General features: G+C 39.7%; 1 protein-coding gene across 1 annotated transcript in view; it reads right to left on the bottom strand.

The window, feature by feature from the left end:
- Positions 1-19,800: 19,800 nt before the first annotated feature.
- plpp4 (phospholipid phosphatase 4) overlaps positions 19,801-25,734 on the bottom strand; it is a 48,732-nt gene continuing 42,798 nt past the window's right edge. Inside the window, exons 6-7 of the mRNA XM_067609617.1 lie at positions 24,840-25,010; positions 19,801-23,242 (exon numbers count right to left, since the gene is read on the bottom strand). Of these exons, the coding sequence (XP_067465718.1) occupies positions 23,034-23,242; positions 24,840-25,010 (380 nt within the window). The 3' untranslated portion in view covers positions 19,801-23,033. The remainder of the gene's footprint in view (positions 23,243-24,839; positions 25,011-25,734) is intronic.

Genomic DNA, 25,734 nt, shown 5'->3' with positions numbered 1-25,734 from the left:
AACAAAATGAGACAAGGTAAACCGTAATTTGACATCTGAGCCTATGAAAACATCTGGTACATTCTTAAACAGGTACCTTTGAGGACACATTTTTGTAGGAGATGCTACAAACAGTGAGGGTGCTGAAAAAAGTGAGACGTTTTTCATACTGATTAGCAGAAGAGGTCTATCAGTTGCCAGATGACATGGTAAAAAGCATTAAAGATTCATAGACAGGTGATCATCTGTAAATCAATGTTATGACTCATGCATATTTAATGAAGCCTCATACAGTAAGCAGTAAAAAAAAAAAAAAGTGGGTCTAGAGCCAATATGTTTTCTGCTTTGTATGATAATGAACATAGGTGCTCTCAGCAGCCAGCACCCCACTGACCAGCCTGAAGGCATCATTTTTCACACGTTCTTCACAGAGCCCCTCAGATGGATGAGAGGCATGCAGACTTAAATGGAAATGAGTGGATAAACAAACCTATCGCTTCCTGTGCGCATCCTTCCTTTTGCTAAGCAAACAGCCTGCTACAGCTAACAAAGCCCTTTCCATTATAGGAAACGGACTGGGGCGAGCAAATTAAGAGGAATTCATTCAGAGCATGTTTGATGTCTTATAGCTTATTACTCTGCAGTAACCTTCTTAAAGGTTACGCAAAGTGTAAATGGTCTTCTTTTTGAACACTAGCGCAAGAAATACCATTATAGCAGAGCAACAACAAGAAAACTGATGGAGTGGAACTGCATCTCATTACCACTGAGTAACCAAGGCAACAATGCTGTCCTCTACGATTAATATACAATTAATCAGGAACAATAACAATTTTCTCCATGAACTAACTAAAAAAGCTGGAAAAACTCTTTTATGAAAAACGCAGTCTTGTGTACATCGCTGGTCTTGGAAGCAAATACATTGAGCAAGTATAGCTTGTTATGAGCATGAGATTCCATGCAATTGACCTTACTGTGTGGGAGTTTTTTTATTTTGACCTGCTGTGGCTGAAGTCCTCTAACTTTGTGAATCAACGGCAACATGTTTCATTCCCCCCGGGGAGAGAGAGAGAGAGTGAAGTCAGTCCAACGGATGGAAAGAAACTTTGTAACCTTTCAAGGAAAACACAGTGAACATGGTCTGCTAGCTCTATTCCAGCACTTTCCCATTTGTCCACTCATTTCACACCTGAAAATTACAAACTGTGACCCAGAAGTATACATATTTAAACCATCCAAACAGCAAAGAAGATAATTTCACTGGTGTAAGTGCTTTCAGCCAGGGAGGAACTAAATCTGCTGCCTTGAAACCTTGTATGCTCTGGGCTATTCCCTGTTCATGATCTCTTAGAAGCAGCCAGACAAGACGTGGAGTCTGAAAAGAAGGTATCCAATTTGAAGGACTTCTTGAATTGACCCATTATCTTAATTTATCACCATTCAGGGGGAGACCAGAGAAGACTTGCAACAGACCATTCAACGTATGCTGGCAGCTGCTTATTACTGTTTGTACTGAAGTTCGAGCAGGGTGTCATTAATACTGGGGATACAGACAGTAAAGAGGGCTGTAGACGGTTCTGTTGTAGGGCTAAACGTGGACAACAGTGCCATCCAAAATTGCTGCATGGACTGCCTTATTATTACCACACTAGACCTTCAAACTCAGTCAGGATTTTAAAAACTGACTTGCATCACACACATTTAACAACACATTTTCAATCAGGGGTAAATCTTTCCTCACTTCATGATTACACAATGATAACTGAGTAAATCCAGTCGTGTTCTGTCACATTACCCTTCTCCAATCCTTTGCATAGTACAACAGTCTTTAGTCAAACAAAACAGCCAGATTCACCTCACTGTGAACCCATCTCTCATTGGCTTTTTTCCATTCTTGGCATAAATCTGTGATCGCTACACACCACAGGACTTGAATTCAAATGTTAAATTTATATCAGATTGGCTCAGATCAGCCTGCAAGTATACAGGACAGGCTACGTTTTAAATCTGTAAACCTCCGTGCACTAACCAGATAATCTTTGCTGAACCATTTGGTCCAGAACAAATCAAATTGAAGTTGAGTGTTCATCGAAGTTTCTTTCTACCTTACACTCACACTTAATCTTGCTGGGTTTCCCTTCACTATGTCCTTGCCCAGTCTACAGAAAGCACTTTCATTTTTCACAAAATATTTCACATATTAGTGTACAACAGCAGCATCAGCATCCTCAAAGTGTCCCTGGGTGGCTTGTGTGTTCCCATTCCCCTTGAAGCCAGGTTTCTGGTCGTTCTTGATGGTGAATCTTATCCAGGCCAGCTGTAGCCCCTCTCCTCAGCTGGGTGCCTCATGGGTTTGGTGGAGAGGCAGTGCCAATGCCCATCAGTGCTGAACATCAGTCACTGCATGCCCCAGATTCACACATCATCTCCACTTCAGAGGGCTGGCCGACTGCTTGTACGCCTGTGTGTGTGTGTATGAGTGCATAAAATTAACTAAGAGGCAATTAGAGATTTCATGAATATCATTTTTTGTGTGAAAGAGGCCCAACACAAACAAACCTGATACAACCTGCCACCTGAATAATGTTGAAGGGATGCTTTTCCTTTGTAGTGAGAAGGTGATTTTAATCTGTGTACCCCTACATACAAATACACAAACACAACCAGAGGACACCTCTGCCAATGCTGAAAAATTCTCCAAGACATCATTTCTGTCTCACATCTTTAAGTTTTTTAAGTAAATTTCTAAGTTTGTTTAGTTATTGCTACAAAACAACAGTTATCTAGTGGTGGAAATCACAGACCTACAGTATCTGCCCTCCAAATGACGTTGAAAACATGCCAATACACAAGCAATGGAAGAAACCATAGCCTCGTGAGTGGAAGAAAATAAATTCTGAGATGAGAGAAAATAATAAACTTACCTCCACAGGCTCTTCTGTGGAAAAAAAAACAAAACTTGACAGGCTGCGATTCATCTGTGGTTCATCAACTGTAACAAGCAAAAGGACTGGAGGCCAATTAAATAGACAAAATGAATAAATAAGGAAAGAAGGGAGACAATTTAAATATTTATCCTGTCTGTCAAGTCGATGTACTCCACACATCTCTGTTCAAAAGTGATGTCCATCTTAAATTTTTTGGTGGATGCCATCTTTGCTTTTCTCTTTAGCTGTTTTGATTTAAAAGGCACGCATCTACAGTGACAGCACCAAAAAATACAAAGACAATTTAAATTCAACATTAAAATTCTAGATGAAATCTGTAATACATGTGCATTTGTCAGTGACATTTACCTTTACCTGTGAAGTCTGATGTTTCCTGAGAGATAGAGTGCTTCAGGGAGCCTTGGGGTGGAGGAGCTGCCAGGCTGAAACAGGGACAGATATTTTTGAGACAATTTTTGTGCCTCTAGCAAGATGAGACTTTGTAGGAAGCAAAAGTTTTTTGGTTTATTCAAATACAGTACAAATCAAAATCAATCTCTTTTTGGGCACTTTATAGTCATGCTTTGTGGGTGAGGACGAAATATGACTTCATTCTCCACCAGCTTCTTATCCTTGAAGAAATCCACGAGGAAGAGACAGTGACAGTTATTTGACAATGAGTGAATTTTGAAAAAATGTGAGCGACAGTGTGACTTTTGAGTAAGAAGTTGCAGTAATCATTGTAGTTTCAAAGATGTGTTAGAATTCAATTACTTTGAGCATGCACAAAGTTCTTCAGTTATAAAGAAATATTTGTTTTATTGCCTCACTGACCATGGGACTGTATAAGCTTCGGACACAGTTATTTGAAATTCTATCTATGAAAGCAGTATGGTATGCAACAATCCATAGCTTATTGTATCCAGTGGCCTTAAAAAGTTATAAAGCTTTAATACAAGTCTTGGTGAAAATAACTTTTCATCTCAGACTTGACACAGCATCCGTGCATGAAGTATAATTCATCTGCAGTTGTTCACGTCGTATGATGAAAAATCTCATTTGTGAAGGTATTTCCTGATTTTATTCCTCTAAGATGTGCAATGCAATTCACCGTGCCAAAGCATCAGTTGGTTCCATCATCCAACTTGTAAAATGAAAATTGAAACAGAAAGTCGAGAGCTGGAAACAGACACAGCTAGCCTTCAAAGTAGAAGTTGCGCGGTTTGAAGCGTGTTTGGCTGCAGTGGTCAATTTAAGGAGAGTAAACATGTATAGGCTGCCGAATACGTTTTGATTGATGCAGGAATGTTGTTAAAAGTAACTCATAGCTCCAACTCACCAACAGAAAGGCAGTGGGATCCTCACAACATGGCACATACCCAAAATTCAACACGGAGTGACGTCAACTTCACATTCCCTATTCACTGCTATCAAGTACTGTTCTCCAATTTTTTTTTCCTAGAATGGCGAAGTCATGACCCACCCTTCTCTATACAGTAGGGTGGGTCATGACCTTGCCATTCTAGGAAAAAAAAAAAGTGTACTGTTTGCTTCTGGTTTGGGGGCATGACCTTACCATTTCATGTAAATAGAGGGGTGGGGGGTTGGGCAATACAGAGGCTCTCTGGATGTCTACTTTTTTGCCAAAAACAAGAAAGTAAAAAGTAACCATTAGTTTTACTAGTACAGTGTAAATAAAATATTATATTAATGATGAGAGGTTAATACTTTAATACTCAAAAAAAAAATTTTTTTTAGGGTCCCTGTCAGTCACAGGCCCTTGGAATTATCCTGACCCCCCCCCCATGTGGCACCCCTGGCTCTCACTCTCAAATATATAACCCATGACACTCAACTGATAGTTTTTAGGTCATCTTTCAGTGTAAATCGTGTTACGTGGCTACAAGCAGTATGAGTGGACAGCATCCATCACATAAGGTGTGATTCAGGTTATAATAAAGAAAAAGCCCTGAACAGATAATAGGTAAAACGATCTTGTTTTGTCAGATCTCAGCGCTGGAGGTTTAGTAGCTCATAAGTGCAGTGTGACATTGGAAAACACAGAGGCAGGATGTTGTAAAGCAGAGATATAACCTGACATCCAGGTTTGTAACCTGCAATGAGCTATTGCACCTGTTGAATAATTAATGTTTCTATGCTTTTAAGAGGCAGGTGGTGCTACTCATGACAAACCAGTTATTCCTCACAGTTTCATTTTCTCATCTTTTTGCAATCTCTCCGGCTCACTGGCAAACTGGCAGGTGGACAGAAAGACACACAAACATGCATGACTGCACACTCACACCCAAATATATGCATGTGCGTGAACATGCACAGACATATGGAGACCATCAGTCAGTGTGTCTGTAAATTGGTTGACAGGTAATCCTGTGGTTTCTACTGTTCCCCGAGTCAGTCAGCTGGAACAGATTGGATTTCGGGGCTTTTACCACACAGCTTTTAGGGGATCTGTAATTTCACTTTGCATTGTAATGGTCATATATTAACACTTGAACACCTCAGGTGGGCTGTAAATGTTCCATGAATATGTAAGTTATTGCATGACAATAGGTAATACCTATTTTTTTTACAAGTTTAACATCTACCCCATCAACCTATTTTACAGCAGTAACTTGCGGCACATAAAAATCTCCAATTCTTTCATTTCGAGCTGTTACTGGAAATGTAATTTTTGTTCCAGTTTCCCCACAGTGCATATGGAAGACTGCAGGTTTTGTCTCAGCTGTTGTATTGAATGGAAAAGATGAACAATTCTGATCTTTTATGCTACTGTGACGATTTTGAATTTTAAATTTAGCACGCAATATCTCCACAGTCACAGTAGGTGTTTAGTGCTATACTATGTGTATAGGCCTGTGTGGACCGATTCCACTTCAGCATTACCAGTCAGGTATATCCACCTACTTCGTATAGCGCTTGGTTATTATTAAATATTTATTTATTCCACATTGGGCTTTTCTTCTGCTCACCTCAGATCTTTTTATTCTCTAATGTACCCAGATATACAAACGCACATGTATACTGTGTATACAAGCGCTGCAGGAGACATCAAAATACCTGTCACATCACATCATTGTGAAAATCTACTATAGAGATTGATATTTGCATGAAAGCACAAGGAATACGCACACCACAAACTGAGTCATCAGAAAGAGAAATCCTGCCAAGTGTCATCAGTCATGGTGTTTAAGATGGGGGTGGTGGTGGAGCTGAGATAACCTCCTCCTCTTCTCTGTGATAGCTCCATCCCACAGGTCTGCCAATAGAAGATAAGTCAATATTTCAGGGGAGCACGATGTCGACTAAACTTCTAACCTCAACAAAGAAACTGATCTGGAAGAGATCATGTCCATAAAAATGAGTCATCTTACAATCCATTCTGAAAAAAAAGTTTATCACTCAGTGTCAGATATACATCCAGCCAGTGTGTGAGTCAACTGCAGACTATCATTTTCTCCTCTCAGAATCATAATTTACAATTTTGTGCTGTCAGTGGAGCTGGTATCTGATTGGCAGATATGTCTGTCTGAAATGCAGCTGCTGAAATAAATCGTCAGTGATGGCCAAATGAACAGTTATAAAAATGTCAATTATTTTCTCAGCAAAATATTAGAAACGTAGTGTTTGGGTTTTGAGGATCTCAGTGTCATGTAGAAGAATGGGGTGGAAAATTTGCTCAGTCATAACACTTGACAGATATTTTAATGATTTACTCTGCAAAAATGCAGAGTAATGCAAAGTAAAACTTCACCACAAATCATGTTTATGATCCCGTTTAGGGCATTTAAAAGTGTAGTGAAGGGTTTAGAGGCACATTCAATCCTGTCGGTTTTTTAAGGCATGTGACTCTGTGAGCTGCTATTGTATGTTTTGTTTTATGTGCTTTTTTAAAATTGTTATGTTGTTTGCTGCTATCTTGGCCAGAGCTCAACAGGACTTACCCGGTTAAACAAAGGGTTAATAAAATAAATAAATAAAGTAAATCCCAACACTTTTTTAGTTGAATTATTGCATTACTACTACTGAGAAAAATGCTATTTTAGGTCAATATGACAGAAGTTTGTGCTGTATTAGGATCAATATGTTCATAACACACAAACACTAAATTCCTCTCATTCTCTCTTAGACACACACACACACTCAGTCCCCGTATTGGAAATAAGTGAAGCCTAAAAAGCTGTTTCACATATAATATCAATTTTCCTCTGGTCAGTCTGGTCTCCAAAAGTGAACATAGTTATGTTCTACATGAAAACACTCTATTGACTTTGAGAATACACACAGACCAGTTTGAGTTTTAAACAAATTGCTCATATCTTCTCAAATGCTTCATTCATAAATCTTTTTTATTTCTCTACATCATATAGTACTTTTACATGCTGCTATGCTTTGAGTTCTCTAATTGTTTTCTCTGCATATCCTTTTCCAAGATAGCCAAAACATTTGGGCAATAAATCATTGGACAATAACTGTGCAATGTGTTTGATTTCGATAGACTACATGAAATCAAAGCCAAAAATCATTTCCAGTTTTCCACCTCATGCTCTAAGAACCACTCTATATTTGCAATACATTGTATGTGTGAGCAGCTAGCTGAAGCAGCCACAGCAGTGATGTCTGCTGAGTCCCAACAGGCTCAGCCACTCAGTCAGTGCTCACAACTGGGTCAGGAGCTGTTAGCATAATGCAGCACACCTGATGTGCCTGGTGCTGAACTGATAATTTGGGTAGTCTTTAAGCTTTCCTCCTGGATCCAGCTGTGGCAGAGAGGGCTGTCTGTGGTGCTAACAATGTTGGTTCACTGCAGCAGTGTATCACAGTTGTGCCACAATGTGTATATTCATTGACTTTAACTGTTTTAATGTTAGTTTTCATCTGCAACAGCCCACTGTATACTGACATCTGAGTAGAGGAACCTGTGTCTTCTTGCATCTTGAGATATTTTATAGCCATTCCATGAATAAGGATCACATTTACCTGGAATTAAATTTACATATACATGCAGATTTTTACAATATTATAATATTCTTATTTTAGATGAGTTTGCTGTACTGGATACTAACATCACTAAAATGTTTATTACATGATGAAAATGTCCTGAATTGTACAATTTTATTAAACCTTGGTAGAGGAGTTGAAAAGTTATACCTTTAAGACTTTGTAAAATTTGGTGAAAGGTTAGAATTGTCAGACAAGTGTTCAACCGTGCTGACAGTGCAGAGTGGGTTTATTCTCTCTGTGTCACTTATGTAGCTGTCCTTACACCTCAGCCATCAATAACGCCCAAAAAACAGCAAAGAAGAGGATAAAAATAAAAGTTCCTCCAGAGTGAGAGGAAGCCTGCCGATTCGTCAGGGAAAACCAGCTTTGTGCATAAGCGCTAATGCTAGGATTTTAATTTCTGAACCTGAGCAGGACTGTTTACATTGTGAACATTTCACCATCACACATTACAAAACAACTTCTAAAACCTGCCTCGCATGACAGTCTTTGGAAAAGATAACATGACCCTCACAGAGCATTTATTAATTTTACATGAAATGTTATTTTAACATTCGCAGTTGTCATGGAAATTATTTCACTTAGTAAAGATGAATTCAGAGAGCATGAGTTGCCTTTCGGAGTTTTAATTGCAATAATCAGAACAACATTTGCAAATGGATCCTGAGGCTTGCTAGGCTGAGAGAGATGTTCAATGAAGTCCAGCGATCATATTTGTACATACAGCCACATCCGTCACAGAGCATTCGGTCACCCTCAGAAGATTTTCCCACCATGGATCCTCTGTCTACAGTACGACATCATTCCCAGAAATGACATTACTTGTTTCTTTATCTGGGGTTTTGGAATATTTCATTTCATGTTTTGGGGATAAGGACTTACCTTCACTTGTGATCACGTGCCCCAAGAAGGTCACTTGTTGCTGTACACATTGTAATTTGCTTAAACAAAAAAATGTTTGTATCATTCTCACAGGCCTCTTTTGTTGATGAACAAATCATCGAATCATCCACATATTGCAAGAGAGCGCTCCCCCCGGTAAGGTTAACCCCTCCAGGTTTTCTTTTAATGCTGCAGAAAATATCGCCGGACTTTCACAATACCTCTGTGCTAATCCATTCTTGTTGCTCAACAACAGGAAACCACTTACTATCTGATGGAGCCTGGATAAGATAGTGTGTGGATTTGGAACATAAGGTGCACACGCATGTACCGCTGTGTTCACCGCCTGCAGGTCTTTGTACAAATCTGTTAACTCCAGAGAATCAGCTGTTAGTTGCAACATAACTGTTTTTTTTTTGCTCCCATACTTTCTAGTTGCAGGTTTACTTCTCTTTTACTTATAAATCTTACCTGTTCTGTGCAATTTAAGATGTTGGTTGTAATACATCAAAATCCCGTCTATGTTTTCCCACTACTGTGTTTCAGTACTACACCTCACCCACGGTCCTAGGTCTTTCCGCTGCTTTGTTTTGCTCTTTTTTTCCTTCTAGAGAGATGTGTGGTGCTGAGTCATAAATGTGTGTAGTGCAGAGTAAGTTTGTCTGCTTCATGTATTGTGCTTCCTGTTTCTGCATATGTGTGTGTGCTTGCTTCATTATCTCTGTTCTCACTGCTCTAGGGTCATTTCCTGTGAAATTGCTACCTGTCACTCCCTTATCTGTGCAGATTTACCACTATGCCCAAACTACACACCAGATCTCCTCTCATTTAGGTTTACTGGACAATATGATGACAGGAGAAAAGAGTGTTTGATTCTCTTTCCATCCTTGTCTTGGACTGATAAAGGAACAATGTACTGTTCTTGGACAGTATTATCACTAGCTTATATTGTTACCAGTGTTCTCCTGCTCATTTTTCAGAGCTGGAGTCAAATCACACCTTTTAATCACTGATCTCGACTTGTCCTCCAACCCCAGTCTCTTTCAGTCTGCTTTTGGCAGCAGTCTCAAGTAGAATGTCCACAGATGAAGCATTCACGGCCAGTCTTTCCGTTGGCTCCACCTCTGCCTTGTCCAGCAGCCTTGTCTTCTGCCACTGTCACGACCCTTGGCTTGAATTTTAAACACCATCAACTGTGCCATTTGAAGTTTGGCAGCTGTGTCTTCGTTCTTGTTGGTCTTTTTCTTCTCATTTACTCTGAACATTCTTTCAGTATGTGCAACATATCTTTCAGCTGCTGCCCTCCTGTATCACAGTCAAGGCCCTATTGTATTTGAAGGAATATTTATTATTCTTCCAAAAGAAATGCATTTTTGAAGGGCTAAATGTGCTTAAAAACTTACGAAACTTTGCACATGCGTCAGAAGTGGTGAAAAATTTAATATTGTATGGGTCTTGGGCATGGACGGAGCAAAATGGCTTGCAGGTGCCCCCTAGAAAATTTCTAATTAAAAGCCGCCACCTTAAAATTCGGTGCGCCTTGACATTTATTCTACAAGCCTATGAAATTCTACTGGAGGGATGAACACCATTCTTTAAAAAGATATTCCCTCATTTGTTGTTTTGATGATGGTTGTGTAGAGCCCTGAGGGGCACAAAGGTGCAAGGGCCCAATCATCGCTGCAGCTTTAATCTCAGCTTGGATCTCTCGAAGCAGTCTCACCAGATACTCTGCTACAGTCTCATTTGGCTCCGGTGCAGACTCAAGCATGGGAAAGATGAGTGCAAGAGACAGGTTTCCACCTGTCTCGCTTCTGGAGTGGTGAGGATGTCCTCCTTGTAACGCTGGAGGGCTAAACCAATGTCCAGCTGCTCTCATGTGCCTGCCTGTTATGCTCCAATCCGTTCCAGTGTCAGCCACAGGAGGTTCAGATGGTGTTGGAGGCGCTGGGTGGGCAGAGGATGTTTTTTTAAGTGGTGTTGCAGCCTCATAGTGTGTCCCAAATGGGTTGGAGGGACTCCAATTCAGCATGGATGGATTCTGCCTGCACTTATGCCTGAATTCTGTTTCTTTCTGCCAATCCAACATCAACACATTTTGCTCTGGGAAAACATGAAACAACTTTTGGAAGTAATCAAAAGAGAAATGAAAAGTTCAAAGAAATGGTTTGACATTAATAAATTATCATAAAACTAAATCCATTGTGTTTGGCAATCCCCTGCTATTAAAATCACAATCAATGATGTTGAAATTGAAAGAGTATAGATTATAAACACTATTAGAAACCACACATAAATCATACATAAAAAAATCTGAAAAATCTAAAGCCATTGTGTTATTTATATAAAACTAAAGATATCTTGAACCAGAACTCACTATATACTGGGGTGGATGTATTTTTCTCTTACAGTTCCATGAATTACTGGGAAAACAGATATACAACCAACACGCATCCAGCATATGTGTGTCCTATAAGGAATGTATGTGTGTTCTCCCATCCTTCCCACAGCTCCACCCCCAGGCTGGGGTGGCTGGTCTGCTCCTACACCAGCAAGATCTACACCAGAATCAACACCAAATTTAACAAACTATCAAGCACATAAATGACGCAACTCAAACATCAGCTGTCAAACCAAGAGAGCTGCACAGAATTTTTTTTTTTTTTTCACCTTTTACTTTTTACTTGGCTAGACTGTGACTCACAATCTCTTTTCTACTCGGGCCATGGGTGGACCTTTTCACCTTCACATCAGCAGCTTTTTCACACTTTTATTACCATTTTTGGTACCCATAGTGATCCTGTCACAACTATGTATAACTTTATATCACAATTATAAAATGCATAATGAATTCTTAAATTATATTCTATGATATCAACAAGCTAACTGTTCTCTCACTTTCTCAAACTCCCAGAAAACTGCAGGTCTGCTGCAACTCTCAGTTTTCTAAAGTCAAGGCTGAAGACTTGCACTGCACTGTAACTTTTACTCTTGTTTTATTCACAAGTCTGTTTCTCATACCTGATCTTTTTCGCAGAATCACAATCATAGAATAGTTTCTCTTACCAGACAAGTTCTCCGAGTGAATTCTGCTGTTTCCTGTCCTCTCAGGGGATGCCTTCAGGTGCTCCTCTTCTCACCCAGCAGACCTCGGTTACAATGCAGTTGTTGGAGGGGAGGTATTTGGAGCTCGCCAGGGTCCCCAGCCTCTGCCTGTGCACAGTTTTTCCTTCGGTGATGAGCCATCACTGGTTCACGTTTGGTCACCCATCCTCGTTGTCAAAATGTTGCAGAAATTATTTCTCTGAGTCTTTGTCTTTGTCTTTATTGCAATAATCAGAATAACATTTGCAAATGGATCTGGAAGCTTGCTAGGCTGATGAAGTCCAGCAATCATATTTGTACATACAGCCACACCAGTCACAGAGCATTGCATCACCCTCAGAGGAGTTGCCCTTGGCATTTAATTAATAAAACATTTGCCCTTTTGTTAATTTATAACTTTATCAATGTTTCTTCCCTGAGGGGGCTCTGCCTCTGCATCTGTCTGCTGGGAAGATGGATCTAAACACTTTCTCGCACTACTTCATCTGGTTTTGTTCCTTCTGTGGCAATCTTGCTACTCTCTGATGCACCACCTTAGCCATGGCCTTAATCAGGCTGAAGTTCTCTCAGTTAAAAGCCACATAGTAATTTTCAGAAATTAAACATAATTACATATGCAGTGACTGTATTCAAGCATGTAGTAGTTGTAATTTCCCTTTCACTGTGTAATGATGTCAAATAGAGATTTTTTTTTCACATTGACAAACAGATGCAAGTTCCATGTTCCTTCTGAAGGAAATATGTGGGAGTAAAATCAACAACAGAAGCAGTGGGAGTAAACAGACGAGGACAAAGCAATGTGAAAGTAATAGAATTAAATAATAGAATAAAAGTGTGTTTCTTTTGATAATAGCTTACGCAGATACAGGCAACAAATAGCAATGTCAAAGGAGACACCAGATTTGCAAGGACGGAAATTTGAAGTAGGAATTATACAAGCTTTTGTTCAAATCTTACCTTGACAATTTGTTAGGTATAAACACATGTGTGTCTGGATTCTTTTAGACTGACATGCACCACCCTGTTCAATGCTGCTACAGCTTGGACCACCACCTTCCAGACTGGCATTTCATATTGATAATATCCACAGTAATGGATGTAACAGACCAGCATTTTAACTGTACTTTAGCTCCCATGGTTTTTGAGTTTTGAGTGGATAAGCAGTCAATTTACTGACCAGCTTTCAATATGAAGCAAAAGAACAACAACTTTGAGTTGATAGACATGAAAATTGATCTTGACTGACATTTACATGTTTTAAATTGACATTTTTAGATGGTGTATCGATCGATCAAACCACACAGCAGATGTTAAGGTCTATCCATACACAGTGTGAGAAAGATCATTTTCAGTGTTGCTTAAAGTGCGTTGAAGTTGACTGTGCACCAGAAAAAGTTTAGTTCACAAAGTTTCTTAAACCCCTTCTCAAAACGAATAGACAGAGTTCCCTCGTGAAAAAGCCTCCATTCATTCCATGAATGTTTGTCCTTTTCAAGCATTTGACTTTGCCATGTTTCTGAATGATGTGGATCAATTTCTCCCTCTGAGTGAGCCAAACGAGAGTGCAATCAGTACTTAGCATTTAAGAGACGAGAGCAAGGCTGCCACTCACTTTGCCATCAAATCCCTAGACCCTTTCTGGAGGGTTTACACTGAATGTTGCACTTTGAGAGAATTGTGGTTTGTGTATTAATGAGGCAGACATGACAGAAATCACTGAGTTCTGCGATATAGCACAGTACCCTGAGGAATTTACAGGAGCATGAAAGGTACATCTACAGCTGTCTGCTCATTGCTATTGATCTATTATGAATGTCAGTTTCCACTTCGGCTGGGATTCATGCTGAGTTGAAGGTTTATTGTGCATGCTACCTTACATATATAGAATTTTTATCATGTAAAATATTATACAAAATGAGACTTTTCAACCATGATGATATTGTATACAATACATATGGTTTTCTTAATAGCAAATTAGATAAACTTTCTGACCTTTACAAAATCACCTCATGGAAATCGGAAAATACAGCATGATTGAAGATCAGATTTTTTATTTATTGCAGAGTGTGTCCAAGTCAGACCAAGGGTCCTACTTTCCCGCAGGCGCAAGGCCCGCGCTGGTCCAAACGCAGTCTTACTGCAATTTCCCAGGGTCTACTTTTTGTGAAATTACGTTTGCGATAAAATTTGCTCAGAAATCCCTTTATCGCACGCGCAGACGCAGGGCAATTTTCGTGGCTTCAGTTGGCAGAGGTGCACGCACAAGACGTCTCCAAAATTATAAAACACATTTAACTTATGTTAAGTTTTGCCCCTCTCAGTATGTTACACGTTTTTCATCTACTGCAAATTGATATGAGAATCAAAACACAATTTTATTTTTAAGGAAAATTCTGTTCAATAATATCATCCGGAGTTCAGATATACAGCTGTATTCATCACAGAGCAACAGGAATGATACGTGTGTTTCATCTGCAGTCTCTGAGTTGAGAGATGGGCTGTGCATCACTTTACGCACGGGCAGCAGAGGCAGAGGAAATTTCATTAACCGACCGGATCGGTCAGGATCTACGATATAATTAATGTTCTGCATTTTCTAAACATCAGACAGGAAAGCTGTTAATCACAGATTCCAAGTTTAACAATAAAATAATTTGAAGTAACGTGGCTGTCCTCAGGATGCGTCCTGAGCTCCATCAAATCCGTCCGGACATTTTTATTAAATAAAAGTTGGAACTCAGTTTAGAGAATCAAAATAGTTCTTCTGTCATGTCACGAAGATAATTACAGTGAGTTTTCAGCTATGCCACTTACAGTCAAATCTCAAAATATTTTCAGTGGTCAATTCTGCGCATGAACGTGTATCCATACAATCAGTGTAATACCCTCTGACAACCGGAGGTCTGACAGCTGTGCCGTGCGCGCTCCTTCTTAAACAGAGCAGACATACATCAACATTCTCTATGCCGTGAACAAATAAAACATGTTGGTGAAAACATTTTATAACAGGTTTAAACACAGTCCTGCATACTTTACGCACAGCCGGGCACGTGGATACCTTCATTCATCATTTAAATATTTCGACGAAACAGTGATAGAATTTGCGCGCACCAGATACTCTGTAACCAGCAAATCTGTTGTTTGCAAAAAATGAGCGGCAGCACCGGTATGATAGCAGCTGCAGCAGACATGGGAACACATCAGCTTTATTTCCATTCCATCATTCTCAGCATTGTATTGATGTATATTAATATTTGGGGTGTCAGTGTCCTGAATCTATATTTTGGAATTACAGGCTTCATAGAGGTGAACTCATTTCTCCCTCTCACTCAGCCCCTCTCCCCTGTTTCACCTGTTGCTGCGTTTAAAGGGAATGAGAGGAGTGATTCTTCATCACTGAAGCCCACCCCGACTCCACCTCCATAATACATTCCTCCCACTAATAATGTATTCAGTCTGTCCTCCACGTTGCGAATGGCTGAGCCCAAAGTGCACCAGTGCTGATGGTCGGGAAAACTGCAAAAATGTGTTGGCCACACCTATACGCCAAGAATTAAGACTTGGATCTGAGCAGTGTCATCAGCCTCTGAACATTTGAACACTTCTTTACCCAAAAGCTAAAATTCAGAAGCTGTCAATAATGTTCCATTAGTGATGTAAATATGTGTATCCACAAGAAGTTTATATTTTAATTATGACTTTTGACCTCTGGGGAGAGGAAGTGAGCTCAGCAGAAACCTACTTCTCCTTTCTTTCTCCTTAGATTTTCCAGTATGAGTTACAAAACCACAAGAAGAAACTTCTAACAGATGAGTCTCACATCCCCTGGCTGATCCATTAATTATGAGCCAATCTGATGACTCCTTTATTCGCCACTTGCTTGAGAATCCAGATCCATTCATTATTCAGAAATGTCGCATTTCCTCAAAAAAATGATACCAAATTAGAAAGTAGGGGAGAAAAAAGTATTCATTATTAAAAGCTGATGTTGTAATGAAACAATTTGTTACAATGGATATGCACATTATCAAAAAATCCCTTGCTCCCTTCTGTGCACTCCAAATGAGTCTGAGGTGTCATTGTGACAAACTCGATAAATCCCAAACATCTTATTTAAAGCACGACTTTGCTGACTCAGTCCATTTGTAAATGAAACGCTCTCCAGAAAAACACATTTTTGTCAGTATAGATTGGCCATTTCAGGAATAAAACACATAAACACACAGAAAAGGTGAGCTATTTGTAGTGTGAGCTGTTCCATTAGCGTTGTGTCAGCATCGAGAATATAAAATCAAAAGCTTTTAAGCAAAACTTAAAAGGGCACTCCATCAATTTTAGACATCGAGATCACTTACTCGTCATGGGGAGTACCGCTCAGGCTGCATGTATTCTTGTACCTTCTATGAAGATCTGAAGCTGTGTCTGAAACACCCTGAAATCTCCCTCATTCACCAGACACTCAGTAATTTATATAGCAAGCAGTAAACTGAGATTTTGGACACTGGTGAATCATCATTTTGAATGATCACTGAAGAGGTCAAGGTGTAGAGTTAGGACTGAATATTTGCATCTATAAAGTGTCAGGCATTGCATTGTTGGATTTTTTAATAACATCTCACCCAGTAGGATGGAGCTTATAAAAATCTAATTCTTAAGATGCAGCATGTTTGAAAGATATATAGACTTGCAGTCAGAGAGGATCTAATGAAAGTCACTATCAAAGTGAAAGGAAGTGTAGCATCCAGCGTTTTTATAATGTGACCCATACTAAGGGCCAAACCTCAGAATAGAACTGTATGGATATTGACCTTTTTTCTGTCTCTCGTGAGTCCTTCAACTTAATGGACATGCAACACTAAATTGCTTTATTTACTGTAGTTGTGACTTTCCAACATAACAAACATGTATTGGTCTGTATTCATGACTTCCTCATTTGGCACAATTCCTTTGGTTCAGTGTAATTCTTACAAATATGTTTGCGGATAGAAAATATGTTTTATGTGCACAGATTAGTCACCAAAGATGTAAAACTTAAGCTTTCCTGACCTGAGCACAGTAGATCACCTGATGAACCCAGTTGTGTCCTTTGCTTCTTATTAAAAGTTTGTTCCAGTCCCAGCTGGTTAAGTGTCACTTTCATGTGACATTTTGTGTGGACATATTTTTTCTGTCTGCAATTTCAGGTAGTAAGGATTAAATGGACTTGTTTTCCCACCATTTCTGGGCTTGTGGGCCATGAAATTGGTTAAATGCCTGAGTGTCAGGAATCTTATTTAAAGGTTCTATATGTAAGAATTATGAAGCAATTTACATGTATGAATCATTTTTTATTGCCAATGAGTGAATGGGTTGTAACATAACTTAAAAAATGAGAGGTTCCCCGACTTCCTTGATTGCCTGTTACTGTCTGTGGACTGATTTCTATGTGAAGGACTCGGGCCAATTTTTCTGTGAAAATTCAAAGAATGTGATGTTTTTGAGCACTCTCAAGTGCCTTGCCTCTTTCCCGCTAACGTCAACAAACGACCAGCACCCACCATAACAAAAACTATGCTAACTTTTTCAACTAGAAACACCCTGCACCTCACTTAATGACCACCAGTGTTACTAATGAGAAGGAATTTCTGATTCTTACATATAGAACCTTTAAAAGCAAATATCTCATATAGTAAATGGCATCTCTGCTGTTGAGATTTTGACCCATAGTCTTTCAATTATGTCATTTTTATTGAATAACATTATCTCTGAAAAATATACTATAGTCTTTGTTACTAGCATATCCTATTGTAAGACATACAAAGACAGAATGTGTGCGATCCGAAACTGGTTTTATGTTTTTCTTTATGATCAGATAAAATCTCAACCAGTCAAACTTTTCAGTTTGTGGTCATTAGATGTGAACTAATATACACAGTTTCATGAATTCTCCATTTAAATGCTCCTTTGAACACATAGAGTATGATGGAGTGTTATGTGCAGCATCTTGAAGGGTATTGCAATGTTAAGTGATATTAGATGCCAGCTGACTCTTGATGCATTAGATCCAGGTTGATTTGGCTGCCATAATGGCACTGCTCATCCAGAGGCGGGGAGCTGCCCTTGACAGGAAAACAATATGGATGTTTTGAAGGATGGCTCACTTGGCTTTGATTGAGCACTCTAATCACTGACATACTGAAAGGAAACCATCTCTTCTATTTCCAAGACAAACAAATGTGTAACTGACTGGCAGCTCTTTGCTGCTATATCAAATGTTATTCATCTGTACTGCTAAACAAGATTGTATTTTGTGCATAATTTACCTCCATAACACATAATCACACAGCACATAGTCTTTGTAAGGATTCAGTGTGAGTTGTTCAGGAGCAACAATGTATGTGGGTGTTTTATTGTGTGAGTGCTCGATGTGCCTTGAAACGACAGTATCTAAGATACCTAGCAGGAGCAACTCTCATTACATATTATGCCATTTTAACAATTCACTATCAACTCTAAACATAGAAGAAAATTGGTGTTTGCCATATGCAGGAAGACTTTGGGCCAATTATTTGGAAACAGTGAGCAAATTAAGACTTTAATTCTAAAAATATTATTATTATATTGTAATTTATTTCTTAGCTCATTCCTTGTATCACCTAATCAGATATTTGGAGCCTTGTAGTCACATGTGTGAGGTGAAGCCAGGATCTTTCACATAAGGATCTCTCAGCATACTAACTTTCTCCACTTGTTACAGAACTGGCTGCTGCAGCACTCCTGGGTCTGATTGGATGGATTGTTACTAGACATCACTCAAAAGTTTTCTACTAGCCAAGTGTACATATGAAATAGGCTTTTTCTCTTTCTCTCTTTCTTTTAACCCTGCTACCTTCAGGCCTTGTGCTCTTTACAAATTTTTATCACACCTTAATAAGCTTTGAAAACAATACAATCACGACAGCTTGTCAGCACAGTGAAGAGGGCAGATGTCTGGGATCAACAACAGCCTTATTGATCTGTGGCGTCTTTGTCTTGTTATTCATGGAGGAATACTTTTCATGACTAACAAGGTCATGAGGGTTAAAAGCTTCTATGAAATCATTCAGGGATTTAATTTTTATCCCTTCAGGATAACCAAATTCATTTTAATCTTTATTGCAGTCTTGACAGTAAGTATCAGGGGTGCTTGCTAACATGCTGGTGTGTATCGGGTATAGACACAATGTTTACCATGTTCACCATCTTAGTGAAGTGACTGATGGGAATGTCATTCATTTTGTAGTATTTGAAAATATTAAATTTTGACCTGCTGTTGGCAGAAATTTCACTAAAAAAACAAAAACGTTAACCTCATGGTGGTGCTAGAGGAAAAGTCAGGGGATCACCAGTCACCAGACTCCATCCTCTGAGGACCATGAATATCCAAATTACATGAACCAAAGTGATATAACCATCATAAAGACCAACATTGCCATGAATCTTTTTTTTTTTGCTTTAAAAAGAAGTGGTAACATTATAGATACAATCAGTTTAAAAAGAAACTTTGTCTGATTAAAGCTTAGGCAGTGGTGGCCTAAAAGTTAGAGAAGCGAGCTTGTGACTGGAAGGTCGTCGGTTCAATCCCCGGACCGGCAGGATAAATCCGGGTGGGAAAAGGAAAAGCAGTGTCACCCCTCCCTCATTACCACCATTTAGGTACCCTTGAACAAGCCCATTAACTAGAGCTGTTCAGTGGCCAACAGGTCAAACTGTTGTTGTACTGGGCAGCTTCCAGGTATGAATGTGATCAGGGTATTCCTGCAAAAGAGAGGCTTCCTCTCAGTGAAACTTCCCTGAATAAATAAAGGTTAAAAAAGTCTTACTGATATGAAAAGTAAGAGACAGTTTTAAGCATACACACCTTTATTGGAAACTCCCTAAACAAGAGTGCAACACAACTGATGCAGAGAAGCACAACACACACTTAGAACAGAGTTCACACTGTCTCAGTAACACTGTGCAATCTGACAGCAGGTCTGTCGAAGCGTAAATTAATTTAACTAAACTTGGGGTTTAGCTCATTCAAATGCCTGCTGCTACATAATGTGGGATTGCTCATTTGCATATAATAGGGAATAATACATATGTTCTGATTATTGTTCTGATTTTAATATAAACATCCTTAAACTGTGATTACTCTCCAAAGTTGAATTCAAGTGGAGTGGCCCAGAGCTCCAACAATCCCACTATGACAAGACACGTTACTGTAGGCTCCTTTGTTTTCTTCGTGGACAAATTTCACACAGCGGCAGTCTTTCATTGTACATAAAATAGCCTATATAAACAGCAAAACACAGCTCAAAGAGTTCTCACAGCCAGACATGCTTATTCATAGAAAACAGTCTTTTCTCACAAATGGAACTGGCATGCCATGAACAAAGATTCTTAAGTCTTACACTCTTTTTTTTTTCTTCAGACATCTATTCATTATAATCGATAATAATTTCATTATTCTTTAATATTTTTAGTTACTTTTATCCCTTCAGTCCCTGGGATGGTGAAATGACTGAAAAAAAAGTATCACAGAGTAACAAGCATATGTTGCCCTTTACAATCTGCTTTGAAAAAAGAAACATGTATTATAATCATTTTTTCTTTCTCTGTAGAAAATTATTGAAGTTTCATCTCAAAGTGACACATCCACTGTTTGAAAAAAGTAACACCTACTGCTACAAAAGTATCTATAGCACCAAATCAAAACAAATCATGGAATGACTTAAAGGTGGAGAACTTAAATCTTAAATGTTGATGACAGAAAAATACTCCCACAGACGTGACTTCTGAACTTTTTTTTTTTTCCAATATACACTGTACCATTGAATAGGAGAAAACTAAATGACAAAGTTCAAACATCAGGCTGTCAAGTCAGGCAAATGCAGGTCTATATAACATAACGCATCTGTGTCACAATCAATTCATCCCAAATCTGCCTCAAGATGTCAAAATCTTCACAGTCACAGATCTCCAGGCCTGTGCTGAAAGTCTCAAGCAGGTTACAAGTTTCTCAGTCGACTCTCAGAGTCTCGTCAAGTCCCGTCACAGAGTCTGATGTGCAGAGCCGAGCACCTTTTCCTTCTGGTGAAGACGCCAGGAAAGTTTAATTTTGTATTGCATCGGCGTGGGATAGGCCCTGTCAAAACCTGCACACAGACACACACATAGTTTTAAGAAGCTGCCAATGGGCTGCATTAGTGATAGAGGCTTAATTGAAGCTGATTTGAGTGAATGATGTTTAAAAGAATTTTGAACAGAGTGAAGCTTCCCCTGTCTATTACTGTGCCGCGAGCCAAATTGTGCCCAGAATTATGCAAACAGCAGCTGAAGTTACGGCTGTCTCAACTGAGGCTGTCTACAAAAACATGTCGGGTCTGTTGACAGTGGAGACAGACAAATGTAAAAAAATAGGCTTGAATAACATCCTGGTAAGATAATAAAATTACAAAATAACCTTTCTACATTAGGCTTTCTACTCATTTGAAATCAAGTTGTTTTTATGTGAGTCTCCTGTTTTTCACCCTCGCTTTTCAGTGCAAATGTATATTCTTTGCCCTCCTAGTAGCATGGTGGGTTCGGAGGTAAACTGAGATTTTACCTTCCCATTAATGTCACAGCAATGGCAAAAAAGACACAGTAACCAAGGCAACAAAATGATCCATCATTTTCTAACGAAACTTGTAAGAGGTTACAAATTGCTTTGTCGATGAAAGGGAACCAGTCATCTGGCTATGTGTCATCTCGGTTAATAAAGCATAACAGGGCACATACAACCCAAGCAGAAAAAGCTACAAATCTTTGGTGTCTGCTTCATTTCAACACGCTTTCCCTAAATTAAGGCGCAAAATATTAATAAATAATGGAACATTAATGTATGAATAATACATTAAAACTGTCTCGGGTTCAGGTCTGTCGTCTCCTGAATGCTAGATTGTCTATTTGTGTGGCTACAGTCTACAGACTGAAAGCCATTTGCAATGCTTGGGCAGTCCTTGGGGCACCTCATATAGTCCTAATGTCCTCATGTGCAGCTGTGGCTGACCTCACTTAATGAGGATTAATGCAGGATCAGATTGGAGTTTGTGCCTTCCCAGACACACTTCCACCACGGTATTTCCACCTGCCTGTTATTGATTGCACTCATTGAGCTACAATTTGGCTCTATGTCCCTGTGCAACCTCTGGGAACATGTGTTAAATGGTGGGCTTCTGAAAAATAAAGTTAGATGGTGAAGGGGGGAGGAAGAGGAACAGGGGAGGGGCGATATGTAGGATTGCACTGGAAAACTAAATAAGCCCAAGAGAATGGGAGGGAATGGAATAATAAAAAATGGGGGAATTGAGGAGAGTAAGAGTCAGGTTGGCTTGACATGGACCAGCGCCTCTCTCCAAGTGGGTATTGGTTCTATATTTATCATTATGTTGCCATGGACAACCAAAAATTATTAAAAGCAGAGGATATGTGAATCCAGAGTAGTCCTTGAGTTTAAGACCAAAACATTGGTGTCCTCAGCCTAAATGTCTAAATTTAAAAAGCAGAATATCACGGTTCTGGCACTGGCTGCTACTGAATCCATTATTTATCTGTGACATATATCATTAATAGCTTAATCGGTATGATTTTACGATTTGATTGCTGTGACATTTCAAGGGATTTCTCTGGGTTTCTGTCAACTTTCTGTCCAAATCATTTAACAACCAAACATTAAAAACACTCCAGCATCAAGCAATCTGCCAACCACATTCCCCATTAAGAAAAAACTGGCAATATTTGAATTTTCCTCCACAGCCATTAGTAAGACCTGTTTCCTCAGGTTTTCAGCATGTTTTTGCCTCTTCCCCTCTCAGTGGTGATGTCCCATATTCATAGGTTCCTCTCATACATCACATCTAAATATAGACTTTCACGGCTGCTGAGCAAGAACCAGATATAAAAACAAAATGAACAAACAAGAAAATGTAGGCGTCACCGAGACAAAATGGAGATGGGTAAGGTGTATTACTGTCCATTGGAATGTATACAAGAGCCAGTCAGTCACTGGGAATGGGGAGGTGAGCTTGGTGGCTTGGTGAGGGTGTTGGGGGGAGTCTCGGTGGTGGCCACTAGTCATACTGGCCCTTCAGTCAAGCCTTCCAGGGGAAGGGTGGTGGCATTGTCAGTGGGCTGCGGGTCGTCCTGGGGATGTGAGGGCGCGTGGGCGGCGGCAGCCAGGCTGGCATAAGGCAGGTGGCAGTCCATATGCAGAAAGGGTGGGTAGTGCTGGCGGTAGCAGATATACGCAAACAGTAACCCAATCACTCCTCCAACAAAGGCGTCTGTAAAGTCACAAAAACACATATATTTTAGGGTATGCATCTATAGTTAATTTTAGCCTATGTGGAGGAAGCAAATTAACACCTGCTCTTCAGAATGAGTACAAGTAATTAGACATTACTGTATGTGCTATAGTGTCGCAGTGAGCATTCTTCATCTTCATTCTTCATCTAATTGAGAGGATGATGAAAATAAACATGAAAGGCAAAGCGATGACTCTGTTCTACTGAGCACTGGGCTCACATGTCTTTGGACAGACTGTCTTTGTCACTTTGTCATCTATGTTGAATAGCTTCAGATTATACCTGCCCCCTTTAAACTATAATACATCATATACTATCACACTGCCATAGTGAATATTAAGCCTGTATCGCTGGGTATAGATCAAAATGACATCGCCAGCTGGTATCTGGAGCAATTGAAGTAGACGCTTCCATGATATCAAAAATATATATTTCCATAGATCTCAACACACTCTTTATTTTCTCCTTCTGGATAAAATGAAATATAATATAACATCAATTTCCACCATTCAGAAACTATAAAAGGCATGAGCTTGCTCTGTGAATGTTTCATCGACTCCTGTCAACTGAATTTAATAGACTGTGACTTGATGCAATGTTGGCCTCATCGAGACAGTGATTGGAAGCCCTGCCTTTTCCCCCCCCCGAGGACAAAGTGCACCTACAAAGTGCAAAGGGATGGTGAGAATATTAGCATCCATCAAACATGGCTCAGCAGCCAGGCTAATGGGGGCTCCCAGCTTGTGTTTACACTGAGTGCAGAGTGGGGCGCCTCGAGTTAAATGGGCTGCACCGTTGCTGCTTACTTACAAAAATTTTCTGAGTAGAGGAAGTAGGAAGACTATAACTGAGAAGTACTGATGGGACTCAGAAAGTGGTCAGCTGGCCTATAACTATTGTATGTGTTGTGCTTTTGATATAAATAAATTCTGGTTGTTAAAAGAGTTGTCTGTGATGTAGCTGCCCTGCTCCCCGGGAACATATGGCTCTCTAAAACTAATTAACACCATATGACAGTGCTGTCATCATATTACCATATATTCTCTCCCACACACCACCCACATAGTATGTATTCCCCTCCCTGTATCCCTCAAAGTCTCCCTCCAGTCCTCTTAGAACAGATATGAAAAACAGAAGGTTATAATTGTAATTTTCCTTCCAGGCTGCTGAATTAAAAGCCACTTCACTGTCATTTGAGGCAGTTTTCAGAGAAATCAAAACCAGTCATTATGTTATAGCAGCCTTATAAGACACAATTACTCTGTTGTGCAAGCAAGCAAGCTCATCCTGATTTACTGTACACTCTTGAGTATTCCTTGATTTGTCAGCCATGCTGATTAAGTTAAAAATGTGTGAGATTACCAGAGTACATCTGTTTGAAATGAGCATCACTCAGGGTTTGCCTTAAATTATCTGTATAATAATTATAAAAGTGTCTTAAGCCGGCAGCAATGCTTCTCAGGCTGACACAAGCAGATTTAACAGTGTGTAAGTTAAGAGGAAACAGCATTTGACAGTAATTTTAATTAATGCAGGAAAATGATATTCAGGCTTGTGTCTGTGCTGTTAGCCTAACCTTGCCAGTGGTGTTTGTAGTCGCAGGTACGGGACAGTGCAATCATCATAGCGCTGTAGAGGGGCAGCACCATGGCACAGAGACGCCAGCTACGCCCCCGACCCTGATCCGTAAAACACTGCAGCTTCCCCGCCAGGTAAAAGGAGGTAAAGCCAAGACCAGAGAAAGCGACTAGCAGGGAGAGAAGTGGGCAGACAAAGAGAAAAAAAAAGAGACAGGAGGTCAAGCAGCATTCAAATTCAGATTATTAACTCTCATCCTCTCTGTAGCAACCTCTTGTATATCAGCAGTGAAAACTGTGACCAGTGCATTAAATTTGACTGTGCCTCAAGGGACTGCCTTGTAAAAGTCAAGCCTCTTGATTATACTGATGGTGAGGCAATAATATCTCAGTCTGGTGGTCAAGTTTGCAACAGGTGTCAGTGCAAAAGAATAAAATCAGCAATGACAGGGACAACATTGGTGTGATAACAAATTGTTTAAGACAGAAAAACATAATGAAGAAGGCAGATTTGCAGTTTGTCCACTGCCACCCATTCACAGGTAAGCTCACTGAGGGATGAAATTTCAGTCTGTTAGGCAAATACATCCGTACTAAGTCACTGTGTGCGACAGGTGTCTGAGAGCAGGGTAAGACAAACCACATCTACACAGCTAAACACAGCACACCCCACACACTGAAGGAGACCTATTTAGAGATGTGCAAAGCGGAGTGTGTATGTGACATTAGTGTGTATCCCTAAGCCAATTTACAGCACAAAATTAGGTTCCTAATGAGTGGCCTCTATGCAAACGCTGTCTAAGTAAGATAACAAAAGAGACTATATGAGTCCCAAATTACACCTCACTCCAGGATTTGAGAAGTATAAAGTAGATATATGAATAAAAAGCCAAT

This window comes from Thunnus thynnus, chromosome 14 (assembly GCF_963924715.1).
Source record: "Thunnus thynnus chromosome 14, fThuThy2.1, whole genome shotgun sequence".
Taxonomy (NCBI): Eukaryota; Metazoa; Chordata; class Actinopteri; order Scombriformes; family Scombridae; genus Thunnus; species Thunnus thynnus.
This window is presented reverse-complemented; position numbering and strand designations above follow the sequence as displayed.